The sequence below is a fragment of the Cervus canadensis genome, chromosome 2, assembly GCF_019320065.1.
Source record: "Cervus canadensis isolate Bull #8, Minnesota chromosome 2, ASM1932006v1, whole genome shotgun sequence".
In the NCBI taxonomy this organism is placed as follows: Eukaryota; Metazoa; Chordata; class Mammalia; order Artiodactyla; family Cervidae; genus Cervus; species Cervus canadensis.
The window spans coordinates 17,703,702-17,727,406 of record NC_057387.1 but is presented as its reverse complement, the minus strand read 5'-3'; the positions used below and the strand labels follow the sequence as shown (position 1 = coordinate 17,727,406).

The following is a 23,705-nucleotide window of genomic DNA, read 5'->3' as shown; positions in this document are numbered from 1 at the left end:
TCTAACACAGGTACACACACATGCATATCCTCACGAGTGCATACACAAAGATTTAAAATAAGTCAACAATCAAGTGTTAATTATGTTAGTATAGATATATCTTTCTCAGGAATTAAGACTAAGTCAACAAAAACTTATTTGAAGATACAGAGGATTTGAAGAGCATAGTTAACAAGATCAATCATAAGTGTACTACACCTGCACCATTTTTATCCGAGTACATTATATTGAAATTCACATGCAAAACTGATTAGAAACTGACCATGTGTTAGATGACAAATGAAAACTCAACAAGTGCTGAAAAAACTGAAGCCATACAAGATATATTTACTAATCATAATGCAATGAAATAACTAAAAATACGATCCTTGATCTATACTGTTGGGGAAAAGCACATAGTTAAAGAAGATATCAAAATAAAAATTATATATTCCTTAGAAATAAAGTGAACATTACATATTAAAACCTATATGAAGAGGTCAGAGGAAAATTCAGAGCTTTAAAATGCATTTATGAGAAAATAAGAACTATTAAAAACAATGAATTAAAAGCTATTAAAAGTTAATAAAGGAATAAACCCGAGGAAAGCAGAAAAAATAAATTAGGATAGAAATCAATGGAACAGACTTCCCCACTCCCCCAAAACAATTAATTAAAACCATAATCTGGTTCTTTGAAAGAAAATTTAAAGTTACTCCTTTAATAAACTTAAGTTTGAAAGAAAATGTACACAACTATCAGCAACATTCGATACAGAAGTATTAAAATGGTATGTATATTTTGGTACATAGATTCCTTCTCAGACTAGGAACCTCCTGTGTGTTCTGAAGCGGGCCTGGACTCTAGCAGAAGCTCCCGTGATCCCCAAATGAGTTTAGGGCCCTCCCTACAGGCTGGAAGGTGAGAAACAACTACTCTTCTCCACACCTGGTTGCCTGTTCAGCTCCATAACAGTGCTTAGGTCTAGCCCTGGGGAATATAAGATAAGGGCCCAAGGGCTATGAAGCCTTCGTAAATCCAACTGGCCCTGGGTGTTGTCCCTGCTGAGACCGAAAGCGAAGGAAAAAAAAACCCAACCTCCCTCCTCTCTCCCAGCCAGCTGCCTCAGTCCGCTCTGGGGCCTTGTTCTCAGTCCCGGAAACGTCTTCCGGAAAAGACAGGCCTTGGACCCTTGCGGGAGAAGCTCCACAGTTCCCAAAAGTATTTGAGAGCAGCCTGTGAAGAGCCTAGGGGCTCCCTGCCCAGCAGCCTGCACACTCTCCCGGCCGAGGGTCCCTTCCTGGCTCTTGATGGTGACGGAACCAGCAGGGAAGTCATCAGTGCTCCACTGGACAGCCGCCTCGTACTCTCCACCTGCTCCCTCCCTGCTGCCGCCGCCGAAGCCAGCCGCCTTTTTCTTTAGGTCTCGCCCAGACGGCTAGCGCTCCTCCCCTTCCGGTGAACCCTGGACCAGGTTTCAGCCGAGGCCGCGGCCGCCAGCAAACTCTCGCGTGCCCCGCGCCCCCTGGCAACCCCAGCGCCAGACGGCGGCCGAGAGCGCAATCGCAACAGGCGGCCGGGGGTTGGCGCCGCCGCCGCTGGGCCAGAGAGCGGGACAAGGCCGTCCCTGTCCGCCGACCCGACCAGAGCTGATTTTTTGCACTGGCTGACTCTGGGGAAGCAAATATTTGTCTTGGGACTTTGGGGAGAGGTTGCAGAACGCGTGCACCCTGCCAGCCTCTGCGCCGCCGCATCCCCGAGCCCTGGCCCCAGTCTCTGGCGAGCTACGGTCGCGATGTGCATAAGAGATCACAGGATGGCGCCAGCGGTCTGCCGAGGGATACCGTCGGAGCACGAAGACTCCTCCGCGTCAGTCCCAGAGCTACCGCTTTGGTCTGTCCTTCCAGTAGCCGGTTCTAGCAGGTAAGTGTGGAGCTAAAAAAAGTTTTAATGACCGTTAGTGTAGCAGTTTTACAGTGGAATCTACTAACACCAGTTAGAAACAGAAATGATTGCAGATTTGCAACCAAGTGAAAATATGAATAGGGATTTACAGTATCTAGTACTGTGACCGAAATTGCACATCCGTGTGCCCCATGCACTGTGAGGCCCATCAATACTAAACATGAGTCTGGAACAGAGAAGGGTTTATTACAGATTCATACAAGCAAACGGGTGGCTCATGCCCTAAGAACCCAAAGTTACTGAAAGCTGTCAGCACGTCCCTTTAAAATCAAAAGGTGAGGGATGGGCATGGTTAGCTGTTGCAGACTTCTGGGTGTCAGATCCTTTGTTCTCAAGGTCAGGTCATGGTCAGCTAATGATGTTCCTGTAAATCTCTGCCAGATGAATGTTATTCTCTGTCCTGACAAGAAAGGGCAAAGTCCCAAGGCACAGCTTTTACCCTCCAAGGTCTCAGTCCTGGCTAAGAGGAGGCAGATCTCAGTTGGCTCCTTCAGGGCCAGGTTCCCATGCCCTGCCCAGCTGTCATCCCTGAGGGAGCCAGGCATCCAACCCAAGTGGCCCTCAGTCTCCTCAGGCCGTCCAAATGGGGAGACCAGGTCTCACAGACTGTGACTCATAGACAGCCACTGCTAGTGGGTCAGAGAGACAGGGATGGGGCAGAGGTTCACTGCTTCTCAAGTTCTGGGCCATGGCTAGTGGAGGGCCTTAGTGAGGGCTCTGGAGCCATGCAGGACACTGTCCCCAGTCTGCTCCCTGGGCCCTCCAGCTCATCTGCTGGTCCAAGGCTGGGTAAACTGGAGGGCCTCCAGGAGAAGGCCTGCATCTGCCTCTTACCTTACTCTCTACCTGATGACCATCACACCATGGACCCTTGACTGAATCACTTCCCCAGTGGTCCTTCATTGACAGTTACCGATGGGCAGGGCACAGTGCAGTGCTGACCAATAGCTTAGCAGGACAACTAACTGTCCCTCATTGACAGCTGGTTGCTTATGGGCAGGGCCCATGCTTGAGGCACTGAGCAATGGCTGAACAAGATTTGTTGCCTATTAACAGGGTGCACAGTAATGAGGTGCTACTGCTAAGGGCTGTGCTCATCCTGCTCTTGGAATTCCTCCCTTTTCTTTGATAATCCTTAATCTTGAGGGTAACACGTGGATATGTTTAAACTGGGCAGAGGAACTCAGTTTTTAGATTGGCTTGTTTCAACCTCCAGTTCCATTTCATCCTTCCCCAAGTCTTAGAGGGAATGGAGTGACAAATGGTCTAGCTGCTTCCTGCTGAAGTGCAGCATAGTCCTACCTTGATTTGGGGAATGGATACCAAGTTGGACATATTCCTGTGTTTCCAATTCCTTAATTCGAATCTTGTATAAGCATTTAAGGAGAATAAGCCTGATAAAACATTTTGGACCTGACACTCTTGGGGAAACTTGCGTCCAGATAGTCAGACTCACAGAAGTATAATTTACCAAACTGCTGTAGGTCAGAGTAAATTGAGGGGAACTGCTCCTGCATATCTGGAGAATACAGATCCAAATCAGTAATATTACAGACAAAATCCATAAACATTATAACCATATACACCAGTTTACGTACAGTCCACCAGTAACCAATCCTTTTGTTATGCTTCTTAAAATGATAAGATGCCAGAACTTGGGCAAGAACAATGCATGTCACAAAGGCCCTGGCAAAAGTGGTATTTGATAATGCAGGGTTGTTCCTGTTTTTCTCTAAAGGAGTCACAGTTCGCCCCTGAGTTTTCTGCCTTTTTTCCTTGACCTTCATGCTGCCAATAGAGCTGTGCTATTTCAGAAGGCAAAGTAAGCAATACTGAGTTTAGGTTTTCATTGTGTTTTATGAAAACCAGATTTTTCTGAAGCTAGTACTGCATAACTGTCTTAATTAAGCAGCTAACAGTTCCTCTTTCACTGTTTATTCCTGAATACCGACATATAGCACAGTCAAAATCCCCTTTCCTTTCCAGGGTAAGTGTCACTGTAAGATTGTCTTGTCACTCTGCTGACTCTGCTGCAGACAGCCTTAGGGCTCATCATGGCTGCCAGTGAAAAGGGAAGGTTTGCTTTCCCTACAAGTTTGATATAAATTTTTTTACCAAATTCAGTGATATATCTGACCTATGTTTGTTTAAAAGTCCTTCCTATGAATCTTCTTGAAGATTTAGCACTTTTGCAAAGCATCCACTTAACTGGCTATTAAAGACTTAAAAAGGCAAGGGTAAAGATCTGATCACAATGTGTTGACAAAGAAGCTTAATCACGTTGCTGTGATTCAACCAGAATTATGGCTGGTAGATTATACCAGGACATAGAGTAACATTTACCCATACAGTATAATCTTAGAAGGCTTATCATTCATTTGAAAATACTTCCTGTGTAATTCAACACACAAAATGAAACTAATTCAAATAGTTTCAAAATACTTGGTCACTTGGTCAAATGAGATCATTGGTCACTGTAAGACGATATAAATAAAGTCTAAAGGTTATGTAAATTATGGCACAAGATCTGGTACTCAATAAATACTTAATAAATGGATGACTAAAGGATAAAGGCAGTGAGGTTAGTTAATACTGCCATCACCTATGTCTTCACTAGCAATCTTCGGACCCAATTTCCTTCAAGTTGCTCCTCCCAATGTGAGTCTTTGCTTAGTAGTTGAAGGTTTGGGAGGAAACCTGAAATGCTCATAACTATAGGTTCAAAGGAACCTCCTCTGAAAATACATATTGGCATTATCTCATCTTGGGGGACTAAATCTCCTTTAGGTTATAGCATTTTTATCTAGAGCTGGCTGCGTGGAAACTTCCCAGAAGTATAAGTTTCTGAAGCAGTTCTTATTCTGGAAACAAAGGAGAAACCCTTAACTGGTAGAAGATAGGCCACTATTTTCTGACAAGGAAGCACATCTCAAAATCGTATGTCAGGAGGAAACCACTGAAGTGTAATGCTGAAGCTGATGGTGATCTCCTTAGGAAATTGATCTAAGCCTTAGGAATGACTGCCCTTCTAAAGTAAAAAGACCAGCATCTGATGTCAAGTTTGCAATTCCAAACATGCCATGCTGTTAGTCACTGCAAGATTGATTCCTGGTCCAATATTTGCCTTTTTTCTATTATAAATATTATAAATGCAGAAAATGTGAAAGAAGAAAACAGAATCATTCACCACTCAAAGAAAGACAGCATTAAAATGTGGAGAATTTCCCTCCTGTCATTTTTCTATGCACATTTTAGCATAATTACATTTGTGTGTTATATGTAAAGATTTTACAGTCTGATTTTTTTTCAGTTTAAAGTGATAGTATAGTATTTCTCCATTTTTTTTTTGCAAGTTATCCACATATATTAGCAAAATCCATTTACCTAAGTTTAATCTAATTTCAGTCTGACCATGCATAAAACTCCTCATGTGTTTTTACTCAGCACATATATCCTACTCTCCTATTATATACTGATAATTTTTTCCTTTATTTTTAGTAGCTTTAATTACAAATTTAGATCAGAATCCTCAACTTTTTTTTTTTTTTAGAATCCTCAACTCTTAAACACCTTAATTTTTAGCGAAAACCAAGAGGCAAGTAATTGTGAACTGTTTGTCATACCAGCATTTTCTGATTGGAAACTTATGGACTGTAGCCCTCCAGGAAAAGAACACTGGAGTGGGTTTCCATGCCCTCCTCCAGGGGATCTTCCCAACCCAGGGATCAAACCCACATTGCAGGCAGTTTCTTTACTGTCTTCAGTTCAGTCGCTCAGTCATGTCCGACTCTTTGCAACCCTATGAATCTCAGCACGCCAGGCCTCCCTTTCCATCACCAACTCCCAGAGTTTACTCAGACTCATGCCCATCAACTTCAGTGATGCCATCCAGCCATCTCATCCTCTGTCGTTCCCTTCTCCTCCTGCCCCCATCCCTCCAGCATCAGGGTCTTTTCCAGTGAGTCAACTCTTCGCATGAGGTGGCCAAAGTACTGGAGTTTCAGCTTCAGCATCAGTCCTTCCAATGAACACCCAGGACTGATCTCCTTCAGGATGGACTGGTTGGATCTCCTTGCAGTCCAAGGGACTCTCAAGAGTCTTCTCCAACACCACAGTTCAAAAGCATCAATTTTTCGGCGCTCAGCTTTCTTCACAGTCCAACTCTCACATCCATACATGACCACTGGAAAAACCATAGCCTTGACTAGATGGACCTTTGTTGGCAAAGTAATGTGTCTGCTTTTTTAATATGCTATCTAGGTTGGTCATAACTTTCCTTCCAAGGAGTAAGCGTCTTTTTAATTTCATGGCTGCAGTCACCATCTGCAGTGATTTTGGAGCCCAAAAAATAAAGTCTGTCACTGTTTCCACTGTCTCCCCATCTATTTCCCATGAGGTGATGGGACCAGATGCCATGATCTTAGTTTTCTGAATGTTAAGCTTTAAGCCAACTTTTTCACTCTCCTCTTTCACTTTCATCAAGAGGCTTTTTAGTTCCTCTTCACTTTCTGCCATAAGGGTGGTGTCATCTCCGTATCTATTGATATTTCTCCCAGCAGTTTTGATTCCAGCTTGTGCTTCTTCCAGCCCAGCGTTTCTCATGATGTACTCTGCATATAAGGTAAATAAGCAGGGTGACAATATACAGCCTTGATGTACTCCTTTTCCTATTTGGAACCAGTCTGTTGTTATTACTGTCTTATTTGACCTCTAATAAATGTAGGTACATAGTAGTGTTACGTTTAGCAAGACAACAAACTTAAGCTAGCTTCAATACCAGGTATCAATTCAGTACTGAATATCATTCCCAGATCATGATGATTTGAAATTCATTTTGGCCAAGTTTCTAAATATTAGGAAGTATTTAATTTACAAATTTACAGAAGTGCTTACTTTTGAGTCAGTTAAATAGAGATCATTTACAAATTAACTCAGAAGTATTATAACCAAAAAATGGTCCAGTTCTGGAGAATGCAGCTGAACAAGCTGTATTCAGGAAACAAATTTGAGTTTCCCATAGCCGGCACACTTACACACTAAAGAAACACAAACACACACAAAAAAATGTAATCCCTGCAGGACAAAAACAAAGGGGTGAAGTTCAATGACTTCCTCAACTTTTTCAAACCAAGATTCCTCTTATTGATAGCAAACAACATGCAAATTGAAAGCCAGGAAATCATGACTACATGTGTCATGGCAATCCACCTGACAAACACAAAACCAGAAATAACAGTAGGAATAAGTTAACTTTACTTAGTTAATGTCATGCTTTCTCCTAGAAGTATTTTTTGTTTTCTCAGTGTCAGAATTCTGAAAAAGTATCTCATCAAGCCAGCTTTCTCCAACTGCATATACAAAAAAGGGCCAGTTTTGGAATTTAAAAAGTTTCATCTTGACCAATTCCGCAACCCCGCCCCCCACCCCGAGTCTAAAGAATATAGTGGCCATGAAGTGTAAAAAAAAAATTTTTTTTTTTAACCCTAGGGGGGGACTATAAGATGGAATAGAGCTCTGATTATTATCAAATACCAGGTGTTATCAAATACCAAACAAACAAATGCAGTGCAAAATGGTCTCTAAGATTCACAGTTCCCTAGCACCAAAAAAATGAGACTTCCACCCATTGCAAACAGAATATTCCAACCAATGTTCCACCACAGGCGAAACCCAGCTCAGTAGGGAAGGATACCTGGTGTCATCACATGCTAGCTCTATTATTCAAAGACGTCTCAACTAGCCAGTGGAAATCCTGATTCACAAACATACAACATGCAAATAACAAACGTGGTCCCACGCACAGAAGGACAAACCAGAGTGGTCCACCCCACAATGATACACACAAAAACACAAACAACAAAGAAGCTACAGTCACACAGACAGATAATTAGAGAAGGTGAGTCTGAAATTCCTTTTCCACTACCAGAGGTCTCCAGAGTAGCCTAGCTCTCAAAAGAGAACAGACCCAAAATGGCTCACTTTCTGCAAAGGAAGTAGCCCAAATGGAGTGGACAGAATTCCTAGCTTGTGCAAGCTTGAGTGACTTACTCAAGGTGACACCAAATGTGGACCATAGCTCTGGATGTTTCTTTGCTCCAAACAGCCATGTGCCTTGGGGCAGCTGGCGCCTATAAGGGAGAGTCCCTTCCATTTCCCCAGAGCAAAATGAACTCCAGCAGCTGCTGGGTACTTGAGAAGGGGATGCCCCTGGCCAGGGTCAGCCTGCCATGGGCACAGACGTCCTGCCCCAGTCACCATAAATTGTTACTGAAATCGCACATCCTTGTGCCCCCTGCACAGTGAGGCCCATCAATACTAAACATGAGTCTGGAACAGAGAAGGGTTTATTACAGATTCATACAAGCAAACGGGTGGCTCATGCCCTAAGAACCCAAAGTTACTGAAAGCTGTCAGCACGTCCCTTTAAAATCAAAAGGTGAGGGATGGGCATGGTTAGCTGTTGCAGACTTCTGGGTGTCAGATCCTTTGTTCTCAAGGTCAGGTCATGGTCAGATAATGATGTTCCTATAAATCTCTGCCAGATGAATGTTATTCTCTGTCCTGACAAGAAAGGGCAAAGTCCCAAGGCACAACTTTTACCCTCCAAGGTCCCAGTCCTGGCTAAGAGGAGGCAGATCTCAGTTGGCTCCTTCAGGGCCAGGTTCCCATGCCCTGCCCAGCTGTCATCCCTGAGGGAGCCAGGCATCCAACCCAAGTGGCCCTCAGTCTCCTCAGGCCGTCCAAATGGGGAGACCAGGTCTCACAGACTGTGACTCATAGACAGCCACTGCTAGTGGGTCATGAGACAGGGATGGGGGAGAGGTTCACTGCTTCTCAAGTCCTGGGCCATGGCTAGTGGAGGGCCTTAGTGAGGGCTCTGGAGCCCTGCAGGACGCAGTCCCCAGTCTGCTCCCTGGGCCCTCCAGCTCATCTGCTGGTCCAAGGCTGGGTAAACTGGAGGGCCTGCAGGAGAAGGCCTGCATCTGCCTCTTACCTTACTCTCTACCTGATGACCATCACACCATGGACCCTTGACTGAATCACTTCCCCAGTGGTCCCTCATTGACAGTTACCAGTGGGCAGGGCCTAGTGCAGTGCTGACCAATAGCTTAGCAGGACAACTCACTGTCCCTCACTGACAGCTGGTTGCTTGTGGGCAGGACCCACTGAGGCGCTGAGCAATGGCTGAGCAAGACCTGTTGCCTAGTAACAGGGTGCAGAGTGATGAGGCACAGCAGTGCTACTGCTAAGGGCTGTGCTCTTCCTGCTCTGTTACAGCACTGCTATTTTTATTTTAATAGTAAAAATTAATGAAACAATCTCTTCTCAATTACTCAGGAAGATATAAAATACCAATTTGCCTTTAACTTCTCCAATGGCTCAGTGGTAAAGAATCCACCTGCAATGCAGGAGACCAGGGTTCGATCCCTGGGTTGGGAAGGTCTCCTGGAGAAGGGCAGGGCAGCCCACTCCAGTATTCTTGCCTGGAGAATCCCATAGACAGAGGAACGTGGCGGGCTATAGTCCATGGGGTCGCAGAGTTGGACACGACTCGGGACGTACTACACACTTATTTTACTTGGAGATATAATGTTGAATCTGTTAGAAGTAAAAGACTTTCCAAATTTTTTAAATCATGCCGACTATTCAACTAAGAAACAAGACTGAGTCATGATGAATGAAGATCAACCCCTTCCCTTTACTGAGAATGGAGATGATGCAGGAAGACATGGCTCTTTTGAAATTAGTTGGTATTTCCCAGCGTGCTTTTGGCATAGCTTAAATGCTCTGTGATTGCATTTCTGCTGTTGTCACAATATTTCCAGCTCCTTGTTTTCGCTTACTTTAGGATTTCACATCCTCTTTGTGGTTGGTTGTAACACAAAGTTCTGACCCAAGCATTGGAAGTTGAAGTGTTGGTTGTAACTTCTGGGCTAGAGCGTTTAATTCCTGGTTTGAGATGTTGCAGAACTCTTTTTCATTCTGGCACAAATAGCCTTCTCCCTCCCTCTCAGTTGACCCTAGAGTAAATATGAACAATGGAACTTTATTGGTGTAAGGTGCTGGGATTTTGGAGTTGTTTGAACCCCCAGGTTATGTTATAGATTCTAACACAGCCTAATTCATAGATGAATAGATTAGGTACAGGCTGTGCATGTTTGTTGTCCTAGATGAGATAATTTGTAATTGTTATCAGGTAGTAAAGAATTCATCTGCCAGTGCAGGAGATGCAAGAGATTTGGGTTTCATCTCTGAGTTTGGGAAGATCCCCTTGGGTAGGAAATGGCAACCCACTCCAGTATTCTTGCCTGGAAAACTCTGTGGACAGAGGAGCCTAGTGGGTTACAGTCCATGGGGTCGCAGAGTCAGACACAACTGAGCGACTAAGCATGCACAAGGTTGTTATCAAATATTTCTTACTTACATTTTCTTTGCCTTGCTCTCAGAGGACCTTTGCCTCAGAGCCAAGCTTTTTTTTTTTTTTTTTTAATAATACTGCAAGGAAGCAAGGTCTTTGAATAAAAATTGTTGTGATATTTGCCCTACCTCTCTACAGTATACTAGGATTCAAAATATCTCAGCATGGGCTAGCAGTGGTTTTGAATACCTGACTTGGCACCTAACACCCATAAGTACAAGACAGAGAAAGATGAAAATTACCTGTGGTTTGTATAATAGTTCCTTTGTTTCTTTAGTACACGTTGAGATTTTTTTTTAATCCCTGGGGTAGTGTATCATGATTTGGGATGGGTGAGAGATACGCCTTTCTTTTGTAAACTGGGAGAAGGATGAGTGGAAAAGAGGAGCCGGAAAAGGTTGGACCAGCGTCAGCATTTACAGCAGGCATGCTCTTAGGCTGCACAAATGTAATGAAAGGGTGCGTTTGGAAATGGATGATTAGGGGATGAGTCTCTTAAACTGTCACTGCCAAGGTACCTGTTAGGACATCTTTGTATATCCCCATGAGTTGGTACGACCTTCGAGGACACCTATACCCTGAGTGAAGCAATCATGTGGATGACAGTAGGGAGTGGTGGTGACTGGCGGATGAAACGCTGTTCGGTGCTTGCTTTACCAGTATCGAATAAAATCATATTGAACCATTTCTTGATTCTGCAAATAAAATTAGGCTTACATTTCTTTTTAATTAATTTACTTTATTTTTGGCTGCGCTGGGTCTTCGTTGCTTTGCGAGGGCTTTCTCTAGTTCTGGTGAGTAGGGGCTACTCTTCCATACAGTGCGAGAGCTTCTCATTGTGGTGGCTTTTCTTGTTGCAGGGCACAGGCCCTAGGTGCACAGGTTTGAGTTGTTGCAGCCCGTTAGCTCATTAGTTGTGGCTCCTGGGCTCTAGAGCACAAGCTCAATAATCGTGGCACTGGGGTTTAGTTGCTCCGCAGCATGTAGAACCCACGACCAGGGATCGAACCCATGTCCCCTGCATTGGCAGGAGGATTCTTATCCACTGCTCCACCAGGGAAGCCCCCAGGCTTGCATTTTGTATCTAATGTTAACTAGTGAAATTCTAAACCCTGACTTTAAAATGCAAGCCTGTGTAACTCATAAAAGTATAATCAGAAAAAAAATGAAAATATTCTCTTGCTTACAGCTAGAGGGAGAGACAACATTTTTGCATCGTAAGACAGCTCAAAAAATTCAATTTGAAAAAAAAAAAATTCAATTTGAGAAGGTGTTAAACCAAGAACATTCACAGGAATATCAAGCTTATTCTCCTGTCCAAAATGGAGGTGTGGTGCAATTATTTTTAATGTTTTGTTCTCTTTTACGAGAAGTGTGTCCCTAAACATGTTATTCAAATGTCTTATGAGACTCCAGAGGCTTTACAATTGTTGTAGCAACTTACAAACTGCTCAGGTTGGACTTTCTGGAAGCAAAGGCTGAGACAGTGTTTGGGGTACAAGATTATTATTAGGGATGAACCCTTATGAAAGGAAGAATGAGGACATAGGATTGGGCAGAAGAAGAAATCAGATTGCAATGTAGGCTTTGACGGACCCTCCAAGGAGCTCTGGAACAAGTGCTGCTCCTAATAAGTTATTTGAAAAAGGCCAGGTTCAATGGTGTGTATATTATGCTAACATTTGTTTACAAAGGGAGATAGAGGAAAGGATGCCTTCTTTCATTTGCCTATGAAAGCATAAAAATCTCTGAGATGACAGAAAACAACCAATAGTAATTATCTTTGGAAAGGACATTAGAAGGTGCTATGGACTGAGTGTTCATGTTTCTTCCCAAATTCATATGTTGAAATCTAATTCCCAACGCGATGGATGATATGAGGAGGTGGGGCCGTGGGTGAGGGGTGATTGAGTCATGATGGTGGAGTCCTCATGGGTGGTTATTAGTGCCCTTATAAAAGAGACCCCAGACAGCTCCCTCACCCGTCTGCATATGAGGACACAGAAAGAAGATAGTCATCTGTAGATCAGGATTTGGGCTCTTACCAGACACCAAATCTGTCAGTACCTTGATCTTGGATTTCCCAGCCTCCTGATCTATGAGAAATAAATTCTGCTGTCTACAAGCGACCCAGCCTATGATATTCTTTTATAATAGCACAAACAGACTAAGACAAAGGACTCAGAGTCTGAGATGGAAGGAGATTTTTGTACATTTTGGATTTGTGTATATATTCAAAAACAAACAAAAAATTATTACAAATAGATAATGTGATACTAAATGTTCAATAAATAGTCTTAGCTATTCTGAAAAAAGCATTGGGTTAAAAACATGTAAGACTTTGATTTGTACTGATGATATTAAGTTCTGAAAGATTTAAGTAAAATTACTTTGTTTACAAAGATACATCTGATTATAAATCTTGAACATGTATCCATGCATTAAGTTATTATTAGTTGACAAGACAGTGGCCAAATGAATTTGTTGCACATGATCTGGAGCCTAAACTTGGTTTTCAATGCACTTTCTGAAGGGGATTGGTAAAACATACTCCCCATATCCTCCAGTAAGTAAAAGCTGTTAGCTTTTACAAAAGCACTTTTGGCTGTCCCTGGATGCTAATTCACACAGCAGAGGAGCCTTTAAGAATCAGAGGCATTTTGGAGAACTGCCTGCGGGAAACATCTAGAGTGTACAGAGGGGCATGAGACTGGCATGGTGGCATGCAAACCACAGGAAGCAGAATGGCTCCTTCCCAGTGATCATGCGTGCTCCCGAGGCTGGAGTCAGCAACCACCTCTTGACTTTTTTCAGCTGTGCCTCTCCCTGCAAACTGAAAACTGGTGTGAAGATTCAAGTTGATCAGTGTATTTGTCTTTGTGTCTGAAACAAATTGGATTTAGTGATTCAAAATATGAGACCATGAGGTCAAATTTCCCTGTGAGTGCCTGTTGATTTGTCTGTAGAGCAGACCTAGAGAATCTTTCACTTTCCTTCCCATGGTTGCCTGGTCCCCACATACAGAGGCTTTAACCAAAGGTGGAGGATGGTGAACAAAGAAGGGATCTGGGTCCTTTGGACCTCTCTCTCCAGTAGGATCCAGTGATTTCTGTGGGTTTCCACACTGGATGGAATAAAAATAAAGAGGAGTGAGCCCTTAGAGAGATAGGGCAAGCGCTAGGGAGACAGCACTCAACCCCTGTAGGGAAACTGTAGGGCTGTACACCCACCTGGAGAAAGGGGGAGGTGGTATCAGACCTTGACCAGACCCAGCACCAAGGCTTGGGGACCAGGCAGGTGTGTCTCCATTTGAGGATCCCAGAGCCTATTTCTGGTCCAGCTATACACTAGAAATGAGGGTACATGGAGGTACAGATTGTTCAATCAAGAAAATAACTGAATCAGATCTATTTTTAAAGTATACTAAAGTACATATGAGGAAATACTGTGGCAAAGACACAAGCATGGAAAACTCTTGATAGAAAGCACAAAAGAAAAGCATGGGGAAGAAGGAAGTTCTTCCAGATATGTTAAAGATGATTGGCTTCATTACAATTTCCACCAGGTCTGTATCCATGTCTGCTCCCAACTTTCCATCCCCAGGGAGCCCTATTCCTGAAATTCCCATCACCTAGTGAGGGTAGAATATCTGTCTCCTTTGAGTGTGACTGTCACTTCCTGCTTCAATTCCCAATTCCTCAGGCTGGCGTCTTCTACAGACAGTCTCTCCAGAGAGGGCCTTTGGGCCTCTTTCCTATGGAACTAATTCCCTGCAATTCTAATTTCTGTTTCCACAGTCCGTAAGACCAAATATGGGTAATCAATAAGGCTCCTATGATGATCTATGACCATTTCTTTTAATACAACTGTTGGAGTTATATTTCTTTTGAGATGACAATTGCTGTACTTTTTTTCTTAAGATGAAGGGGAGAAGGACATTCTCATTGTCCACAGACTAAGGAAGCAGGGGGCTATGGTGCTCTTCCATCTGCTTCAAGTCACAAGTCTCTGATCTCAGAGAGGTTGTGAGAAAACCTCAAAGGAAAGGGCAAAAGTGATACGCCCATTTTTCATCATGAGTTACTTCTTTGTATCTCTTTGAGGTGTATGCAATACAGAAAAGTCATCAAGGGACCACCCAGACCACCAAGAAGTATGGACTCTCATTCCCAGTCACCCAGATTCATTGGTGGGTTACAGTTCTTCCTTTTTTTGTTTATACTGTTCCCTCTTGTCTCCCTCATATCCTCCCCCTCTCGTTCTCTATCTTAATCTCTTACATGTACACACACTTACTTTTCCACCCTGTCTCTGTAAATAAATTCTTGCTCATAAATAATAATTTTATAACAATAATTTATTATTTTAATAGGATAATCAGGTTAGACTTGACTTCCAAGTTTAAAAAAACTTCCTTAGAGTAAGTCTCACTTCAAATCACCCTTGTTACCAAGTTTCCAAGTTTATTTCCATTGAAGTCAACCTCATTTATTTGCTTTATTTAAGAGTTAGGTACCATGGGAGTCACAGTTCTCATGTCTGTCGATGTTTGGATGTTTGTGCCCCGTGCTTACACAGAGAGGAAGGGAAGGGGTTTGAGCACCCACGGCATGACTGCCACAGTCCACCCTCTCAGGGCTTCTCCTGGTGTTTCCTTTCTTGCAGTTGTTGTTCTTGTTTCTGACGTTTCCGCTTTCTTTTAATTATCTATATTTTTGAAGGTAGGAGGTACCTTCTTCCCATGACCAGAGTCCAGAGAGTCCAAATAGATTTCTAAATTCCACATTTTCTTTCTTTGTAGTTCCTTATGTATTACAATACATAAAACACTGTCCACCAAAAACATTATCCCCACTGCCAGATAGAAAAGAAAATGAAACCAGACAGGGGTTGTTGACTGGAGGCCTGTAAAAGAAAACGACAGAGGATAAATGCTATTTAGAAACCAGAGGGGTCTGGCTGTTATGTTTGGAAGAGAAGGTTGGCTGAGACCTGCTATGTCTGTGCCTGAGGGAGACACTGGGGGTTTGGGGGGCAGGAAGCAGCTGATGGTAGCTGGAGCTGGGCTCTATGGTTATGGACAGGGGGTGTGCTCCTTGTAAGAGCCTAACTGCCAGGGCCTTGCCAGTGCACTTACTTCCTAGGTTCAGCAACAACTGCTACCTGTGCCATTTAAAGATTAGAATTTAGTTTGAAGATAAACATTTTTCCCCAAAGAGTCTTTGTTCTGGAGTTCATATTCCCTCTACCTCAGCCATACGTAGACACTTGGGCAGGTAGGTATTCATGTGCAATCCACAAAACCCCCGTCTCACCAATCTACCATGTGAGCTCTCTGAAGTAAAAAACTCTATCCCAGTGTCTTTATATCCCCATACCTATAAAGTAGATAGGAAGAATTCAGTATATTTTTTATTAGATTATTGGTGAAAGAGGGAGGGAAGAAAGGAGGAAGACAGACCGAAGAGGGATAGAGAGAAGGCAGGAGAAAATACACAGAAAGGAAAAGAAGGGAGGAAATAAATGGAGGAAGGAAAGAGAAGAAAGAGAAAGGAAAGGAAATTTAAGGAAGTTTATGAGGAGAACAGTGAAGTTTTGAATCAAGAGTGCAAAGACCTGTTCATGGTTTTTTCCTGGGTGGGCTTTGAAAAAGGTATCATGAAACCTCAGTCCCAGAGGAGGGAAGGGTGTGTCTCCTTGTGTACCTGTCAGTTCCCCTCGTTCCTACTCACCAAGCACTGGAAGCTCCAGCTCAGGGCTGCGCTTGGTAAAATTCCCGTCTTCTGTGGCAGCTTCACACCAGTATAGCCCAGGGTCTTCTTTTTGAGCAATGAATGTCTGGTATTCAGAGGATGTGGTCCTGCTCATTAGGGTCTTGTTTCCCACATAGAAGGAGAAGTAAAGCTGCAGACCAGACTTCTGTGAGGGCAGCTTTGTTTCACAGCTCAGGTTGACCAGATACCCCTCTTGGTGAGGGGATGAGAAAGATGTTCTCAGCACTGGGGCTGGAAATAGCTCTGAAGAAAAAGTTGATAGGTTCTTTTTTTTGTTTTTTAACAGAAGATATACTCCCACCCCTTTCGGGAAACCTGCCCCTAGAGAATACATCTATAAGACAGTTTCCCCACTTCCAGCAGAGAGGTATTCTTAGGATTTCCTCATAGACATACTTGCAGTTACCAGCTTGACCATATTCTTCTGGGGAGAATACCTCTACATAGTTTATGCGTCACTAAACAGCCATGTCATTTATTGTATGACCCCTCTGGTAATGTTTAACTGGGAGTGGATACTGACACCCCATCCTCCAGCCAGTTCAGTGACTCATTACTTGTGTTTCTGGCTTAAAAGATAATCTGGCGGGGAATTCTCTGAAGATCCAGTGGTTAGGACTCAGTGCTTCCACTGCAGTGGGGGCAGGGTTTGATCCTGGTCAGGGAAGTAAGATCCCTTAATTTGTGTGATGCAGTCAAAAAGAGAGAAAGAGATAATCTGGGACAATAATTTTTTTTCCATAGGGATGAACTATTTTTCAGACACACAGAAGTTGCTAGTGGTTATGAGTACTAAGATAAAGGCCATGAAAGAGTTATATCAAGAGCCACATGCAAACTGGGACAGAGGGAACTACTTAATTAGCAGATGTTCAGAGGGAAGTGGAACCAGAGAGGCCACGTGGTCCCTGGGAGATAGATGGAAAGTATAACCACATCCTAATGTCTTCCTCACTATGGAATTTTTATGGTTTCATTGAGTTATTTTCTAATAATCTTCCTACCTATCTTGAGTGCATCTCTGTTCTTTGCAACTAAAATAAAATGGGTGAAGTAGATTCTCACTATGGCATGGCCTTGACATTAGCTCCTGGAATTAGTGATGGGGCACTGTATATTGGAAAGAGCAATGGACAGGGACCCAGAAGACCTCAGTTCTGCTCCCAGCCCAGCCACTGGTCATTGTGTGGCCTTCATAAGGCAGTTTACCTCTCTGGAGTTCAGTTTCTTCACTTGCAAACTGAAGTGATAATTTATGATGGTTCTTCTGGTTCTTATAACTAATAGCTCTATGACTATTTAGACATAGTACCTTTTACAGTGATCGATACTCCTGCTGATGTGTAGAGACGCCTTATCTCGCCTGAGCAGTGATAGATGCCATTGTGACTCAGGTTGGTTTTCGGAATGGTGATTTCAGAATCCTGATGAGAAAACCTAAAGGGCTTGCCATCTTTGTAGAAAAGCATTTTGTACACCAGCATATTCTTCCATCCATGACACCTCAAGACCAGAGGGTCCCCTTCTGTGAAGACTCTGCTAGAGACCTGGAGTAGTAGCCAATCTGGAAAATGTGGGCACAAAATGTGTGTATATGGTGGCAGAGGTACAAGAAAGCCAAAGCTGGACCCTGTGGGTTTATCTTTTTTCACTTTGTAACATTCCAACTTTAGAACTCTGTTGAATTTAAGGTCTGTCTCCTGTTCCTCAAATATCTTTAGCTTTGCTAGGAAGAAAAGTAATCTTTACGGGCAGCCCCTTCTTACTTTTTCTTTCCAGATCTCAGAAGTTGGTTGGAACAAAAACAGCTTACTCTAAGTGGTAGGCAGCATTTTAAAATGCCCCCAATGAGTCACACTCTTGCATGTGCCTGGAACCTATGACTTACTTCCAGCCAACAGAATATGGCAAAGGTTCTGAATTGCCACTCCTATGATGATGTTACATTATATGAGGTTGTCTTAGCTGACTGGACTACAGGAGACTCCTGCCAACCTTGAAGAAGTGAGCTGACATGTTGTGAGAGGGCCTGTGTGAGGGCCACAAAGAAGGGGTTCTTCAGGAAATGAGACTGGCCTCCAGCTGACAGCAAGTAAAATGGCGGGGACCTCATCCTACAAACCACAAGGAGCTGAATCCTGCCAATGATCATGGGAGGTTAGAAGAGCTGCTGGGAGGAACATAACCCAGTCAACACCCTGACTGCAGCCTCAGCAGAACACCAACCAAGCTGTGCCAAGACTCCTGACCCATGGAAAGATAATAAATGTATGTTGTTTTAGGCTGCTAAATTTATGGCAATTTGTTACACAGCAATAAAAAACTAATACATTCTGACTCCTGACTAATTTGTTAATGGTATCACACATACTAAGACAAACACACAGAATGGCAAGCATATCTAAGTGTGTGTGTATATATACATATATATATGCTTCTAAATTGATAGGAATACTCACATATGTGCAAATCAGTGACATAGCTGGTAAAAACAAACTCCAAATCAAATGGGCCCTCCCTTTTGATGTACATCTCCATACATACCCCAAAAGGCCTACTTTATTTTATCATCTTGGGGCAGTTGGCTTGGCTAAATGAGGATGAGGTTCTTAAAGGACGAAAGAGGAGAAGAGATAATAGTACTTTTCCTCCCTCCAGAACTTATCTAAGAATGGAAGGCAGGTATTCTGTGCAATATGGTGTATGGTTTTTACAGTCCAGGATGCTGCCGTAGTGTTTCTAATAGAATGAACATTCTTTCTTCCCTTATTTTCATTCCCAGCCAAAAGGTACTCAAAGACTGCACTGCCCAAACACACAGAAACCTTTGCTTTCTGCATCCACACACACAATGGGAAATTTTAACATGCTTCCATCAGAAACTGCCAAAACTACTAATAAAAATATAAATACTTGAATGATACAATTAATAGACTTGATTTCAGGATTTATAGAATGATGTACCTTAAAAAAAGAAAATTCACATCCTGTGCAAAGACACATGCAACAGTGATTAAAAAATGAGCACATACTAGGCCACAAAGCAATTTTCAACACACATCAAAGAACTGATACCAGATTTAACACAAATTTTGACCAAAATGCTACCTAATATATCCAGAATATACAAAGAAGCACATGAATCAGACACAACTTAGCAACTAAAACAGCAGTAAAAGATATGTATAAAAACGTTGGACTGAGCAACTGAGCACATACACAGTATTAGAAGTCAGTGTTGAGGGTAGTGACAAGAAATCGGCAAGAGGGAATTTCTGTGATTCTGGAAATGTTCAGGCTATGATCAATAGGGTCACAAAGAGTTGGACATGACTGAAGCAAGGAGATCCAACCAGTCCATCCTAAAGGAGGTCAGTCCTGGGTGTTCATTGGAAGGACTGATGATGAAGCTGAAACTCCAGTACTTTGGCCACCTCATGCGAAGAGCTGACTCATTGGAAAAGACCCTGATGCTGGGAGGGACTGGGGGCAGGAGGAGAAGGGGACGACAGAGGATGAGATGGCTGGATGGCATCACCGACTCGATGGACATGAGTTTGAGTAAACTCCGGGAGTTGGTGATGGACAGGGAGGCCTGGCGTGCTGCGATTCATGGGGTCACAGAGTCGGACACGACTGAGCGACTGAACTGAACTGAACTGAACTGAGCTGAAGCGACTTAGCTTGCAAGCACACATGATATACTTCAATAAAAGTTTTACATTAAAATATAATGTATATAATATATATAAAGTCACTCAGTCGTGTCTGATTCTTTGTGACCCCCCTGAACTATACAGTCCATGGAATTCTCCAGGCTAGAATACTGGAGTGGGTAGCCTTTCCCTTCTACAAGGGATCTTCCCAACCCAGGGATGGAACCCAGGTCTCCCGCATTGCAGTCGGATTCTTTACCAAGTGAGATATCAGGGAAGCCCAAAATATAATGTAAAAAATATATAGTATACTGTAACAAATAACATAAAAGGTACTTTTTCTCAATAGGTCATCAGTACTTGAAGTTCAAGATTCTGTGCAGAAGCAAAGAAAATGGCCCCTTCCCAGCCCTAGCTCATCTTTTGTTATTTGAACTATGAAATGTTTCTGCTTCTGCTTGAATTATACAAAAGCTCATGTTAAAACAGTTCTGTCAGCGTCCCTTACCTCTCTCACATAGGAACTGAGTCTCAGAGTCTTAAGAGACACATAAGGAACACCTAGCATTTGCTCTGACATTCTCAACATTTCCTTGGCTTAATTCTCAAAGTCTCACAGTAATTTCATGTCCAGAATATTATATTACCAATATACTGTGAAATGTGCTCCAGACTATGTGTATAAAGATGTTTACTGCAGACATTGATTGTAAAGGCAAAGGAATGGAAACACAGTAGAAGTTTACTAATATAATGGTTTAGTTAATTATAAAAGTTGGAAGTAGATTTCTATTGATATAAACAGACTGCCAAAGTATTTTAAATGATAAAAGTAAGGTGTAAGATAGTATATGGAGTATTCTATCAACCACTTTTAAAAACAAATGTATATATACTAACAGTTTCATTTTTGTGGAAGGTAACTGTAGGATATGGGGTTTGGGTGGGAAGGAAATGTGATTGTTTATTTCCCTGAATTATTATTTACTATGTGCGCAGGTATAACTTTTTTCAACAGGACTAAATAATTTTGAAAAATAAAATCTTAGTAGGGTATCTAGATTAAAACTTAGACCCTAAGAGCTGCCTTAGTTGAGGTGTTGTTGGGGCACAATTTAAGAACCCTAATGTTATATTTTGAGTATCTTGACTTTTACCTGGTAGACACATAGAGCTGAGACACATACTCAGATAAACCGGTACACACACACACACACACACACACACACACACACGGCATCCAGGAAGGAGAAAACACAGTTGAAGACCTTGTGATTTCTAGCCCTCCCGTTCCATGCCATACTTACCACTGTGGATTTCTAGCTGTACAGGGTCACTTGGCATTGAGAGACCTGTCTGGCACTTGTATTCACCACTGTCATTGAATGTAGCTCCATTAATACTGTATCTGGGGGTCAGGGTCTTAATGGCTGTGCCGTTGAGAAACCACTGTGTGGAGGTGTCCCCAGGCAGATGGGGTCCCTCACACAGTAAGGTTACATTTTCTTCTCGGAATACTCTGACCCATGGAGGCTTCAAGGTGATCACTGCCTTTGTGGGGTCTGCTTGGGGATTAAGAGAAAGAAGAAGATCAAGTGGAATAAAAGGGAAGTCTGAGCAACTGGCAAGATGTGGCTAGCACGATGGAAAAAAAAAAATCCAGTATCAATACTCAGATTGAAAAATAAGCAAGTAGAAAACTATAAAAGCTAACCATGAAGAGTATCCAGATCCTGCAGCAGAGAGTTCTATTCATATTATTAAATCTGCATCTGGCTATTGGAGATTTGGGGTTCCTGAGAAATAATTGACTAATTTAGGTCTCGTTGGTAAGCATGAAGCATGGTTTTAAACTAGGGCAAACTGACTGGAGCTGATTCTCCTATCTTCTGTAGTGTTCTATCACTGAAGGTTAACCTCAGGCTTTAATTAACATCTGTGTTGGGAATCTAGGTTCAAACTCTACACTTTGAAACCTTCAGTACCTGTTCGGTTCTCTCTGAGGAGAAGAAAAAATAAATAGTTTTTGTCTAAAGGGGAATGGTGTGGGGGGTATTGGAAAACACAGCAGAGCTACATCTATGCTTTTGCAATTTTGGTCCTTTCTTGTTATTATATACATTTTTTTTTTTAGGCATTTAATCAAGAGATCAGGGTGCATTCAGAAAATTTTACAGAGCAACCTTAAAAACCAGGATTTAGTCACAATCATACTTTCAATATAGGGAATTTTACATCGTTTATAAATCTCCTTTCTGTCCTCTCCCCCTGCTGTCTTCTTTAGAACAGGGGGACCCATTCTGTGACAGGAAAGGACGCTGAGTTACTCACCCACTTGCTCAGCAACTGGAGCTGGAAGAGACAAAGAGCAGAGACATCAGTCGATCAGTGGGAGATGGCAAGGAAGGGAGAATTGAGGAGACAGAATTAACGTGGACTCTGAGGGACCAATTTAGGTCTCTTGAGTTTCTCTCTACCCACTTTTCCAAAATCGGGTACTGGTGATAATGAACAGCCAACAGATGGTTATTGCTGCAGCTTTATTTTGACACTCTGCTTCCAGGCTTATTGTTACCTCAGAGTTTCCCTCCCCAGTTTTTTGATACAATAGACACAAATAAACCATGGAAGCACAGAAACACTTGTCTCCATACTCATGAGTTCTAGCCTAGAATACCAAAGGAAGACAAAAAGTCCTGAGTCCCCACAGCCAGAGCCTTCTAGTTACCCCCTTTAAACCCAACTTACCCCCAAGGATCAGAACTATCATGAGCCACATCTCCAATCTGACAGGAGCAGTGAAATCTGTAACACACAAGACATTGAAGAGTTTCTGTTTGGGGTTCTGGAGTCAAGATTAGAAAACAGGAAGGAAACTGCTTTTCATCATGTTCCTTTTCTGGGAAGTGCATCCCTAATTCTTGAAGCATGATCTCATTTTCATACTTCTAGGCTCATTTCCCCCACTTTGACACTCTGGATTTTGGGTCTATGGAATTTACAGAATCCAAGGGAAGGGCTAAAGTTTTGACATTCTCTTCTGATTATATTCTTCCTCCCCCAATTCTGTTTCTTGGGGCTAGACTGTGGCAAATCTCCATTTAAAAAAAAAAAAAAATGGTTCAAAGCCTGGCTAATGCCTTCAAAACCTGATTATTTGAATCTATATCAGTGTCGATGAGGCATGTGAAGAGTTACTCATCTGTGCAAACCAGCCTCTGTACCCCTGGAAAAACATGCAGGATTACTATCCTATTTTGGTTTTTAAAAAAGCCATCCCATAAAAGACAATATGAATTTGGGATATTTATCTTGGCTGAATCCAAGGAAGTTCAATGTTTAATGTGAGTACTATAGAGAAGAAAAATACTCATATATATGGGTGGAAATATCCCTCAGATGGAGTTTCAGAGTCCAGATGGGAAGCCCTTATGCCACCAAATTGAGCTGGTTCCTGAGTCAGAGTTGCAAAAATACAAAGAAATTTTTAGGTATTCTGTTATGAGAGAAAGTAAACTAAACAGAAACAAGGATGAATTCAACTAGTACAAAGAGAGACTTGGGTAGCAATCTTACTGACAGACAATTTAAAATGACGACAAATAATGTTGTAGATTAAATTACTGGCTCCAATTTCTTCTCGCTCCCCGAATCTACTCCATCTCTACAGCTTCATGAGAGGCTTGAGGTATTTCTCTGACCCTTGGCTTTGGCTCGAGCCATGTGATTTTCAGTGACCAATGAAATGTGGATGGAAACAGACTTGTGTTCATTCTGAACCTAGGCCTTAGGAAGCATCACATATTGTCTCTCATCCTCTTATACTTCTGTGATTGTCATGATAAGAACATATTCTGGCTAACTGGCTCTGTTGTGAGGTGGAGCTATCCTAGCCCTGAAGTAGAGATGCTC

The 23,705-nt window shown here is 42.5% G+C and overlaps 2 protein-coding genes across 3 annotated transcripts in view; one reads left to right on the top strand and one right to left on the bottom strand.

Moving 5' to 3' along the window:
• Window positions 1–323: 323 nt before the first annotated feature.
• LOC122433916 (myomegalin) overlaps window positions 324–23,705 on the top strand; it is a 64,445-nt gene continuing 41,063 nt past the window's right edge. The window contains exons 1-2 of one of the 2 annotated variants that reach the window (XM_043456984.1): window positions 324–1,902; window positions 14,467–14,552. In XM_043456984.1, coding sequence (XP_043312919.1) covers window positions 1,775–1,902; window positions 14,467–14,552 — 214 coding nt within the window. In that variant the 5' untranslated portion in view covers window positions 324–1,774. The remainder of the gene's footprint in view (window positions 1,903–14,466; window positions 14,553–23,705) is intronic. The other variant, XM_043456995.1, reaches the window with a different exon arrangement.
• Window positions 14,700–22,629, bottom strand: FCGR1A (Fc fragment of IgG receptor Ia). Its single transcript, XM_043457015.1, is given in 7 exon segments — window positions 14,700–15,068; window positions 15,070–15,268; window positions 16,096–16,380; window positions 17,450–17,701; window positions 21,101–21,355; window positions 22,125–22,145; window positions 22,542–22,629. Coding segments are annotated over 7 exon segments (1,116 nt in total). The 5' UTR covers window positions 22,573–22,629; the 3' UTR covers window positions 14,700–14,995.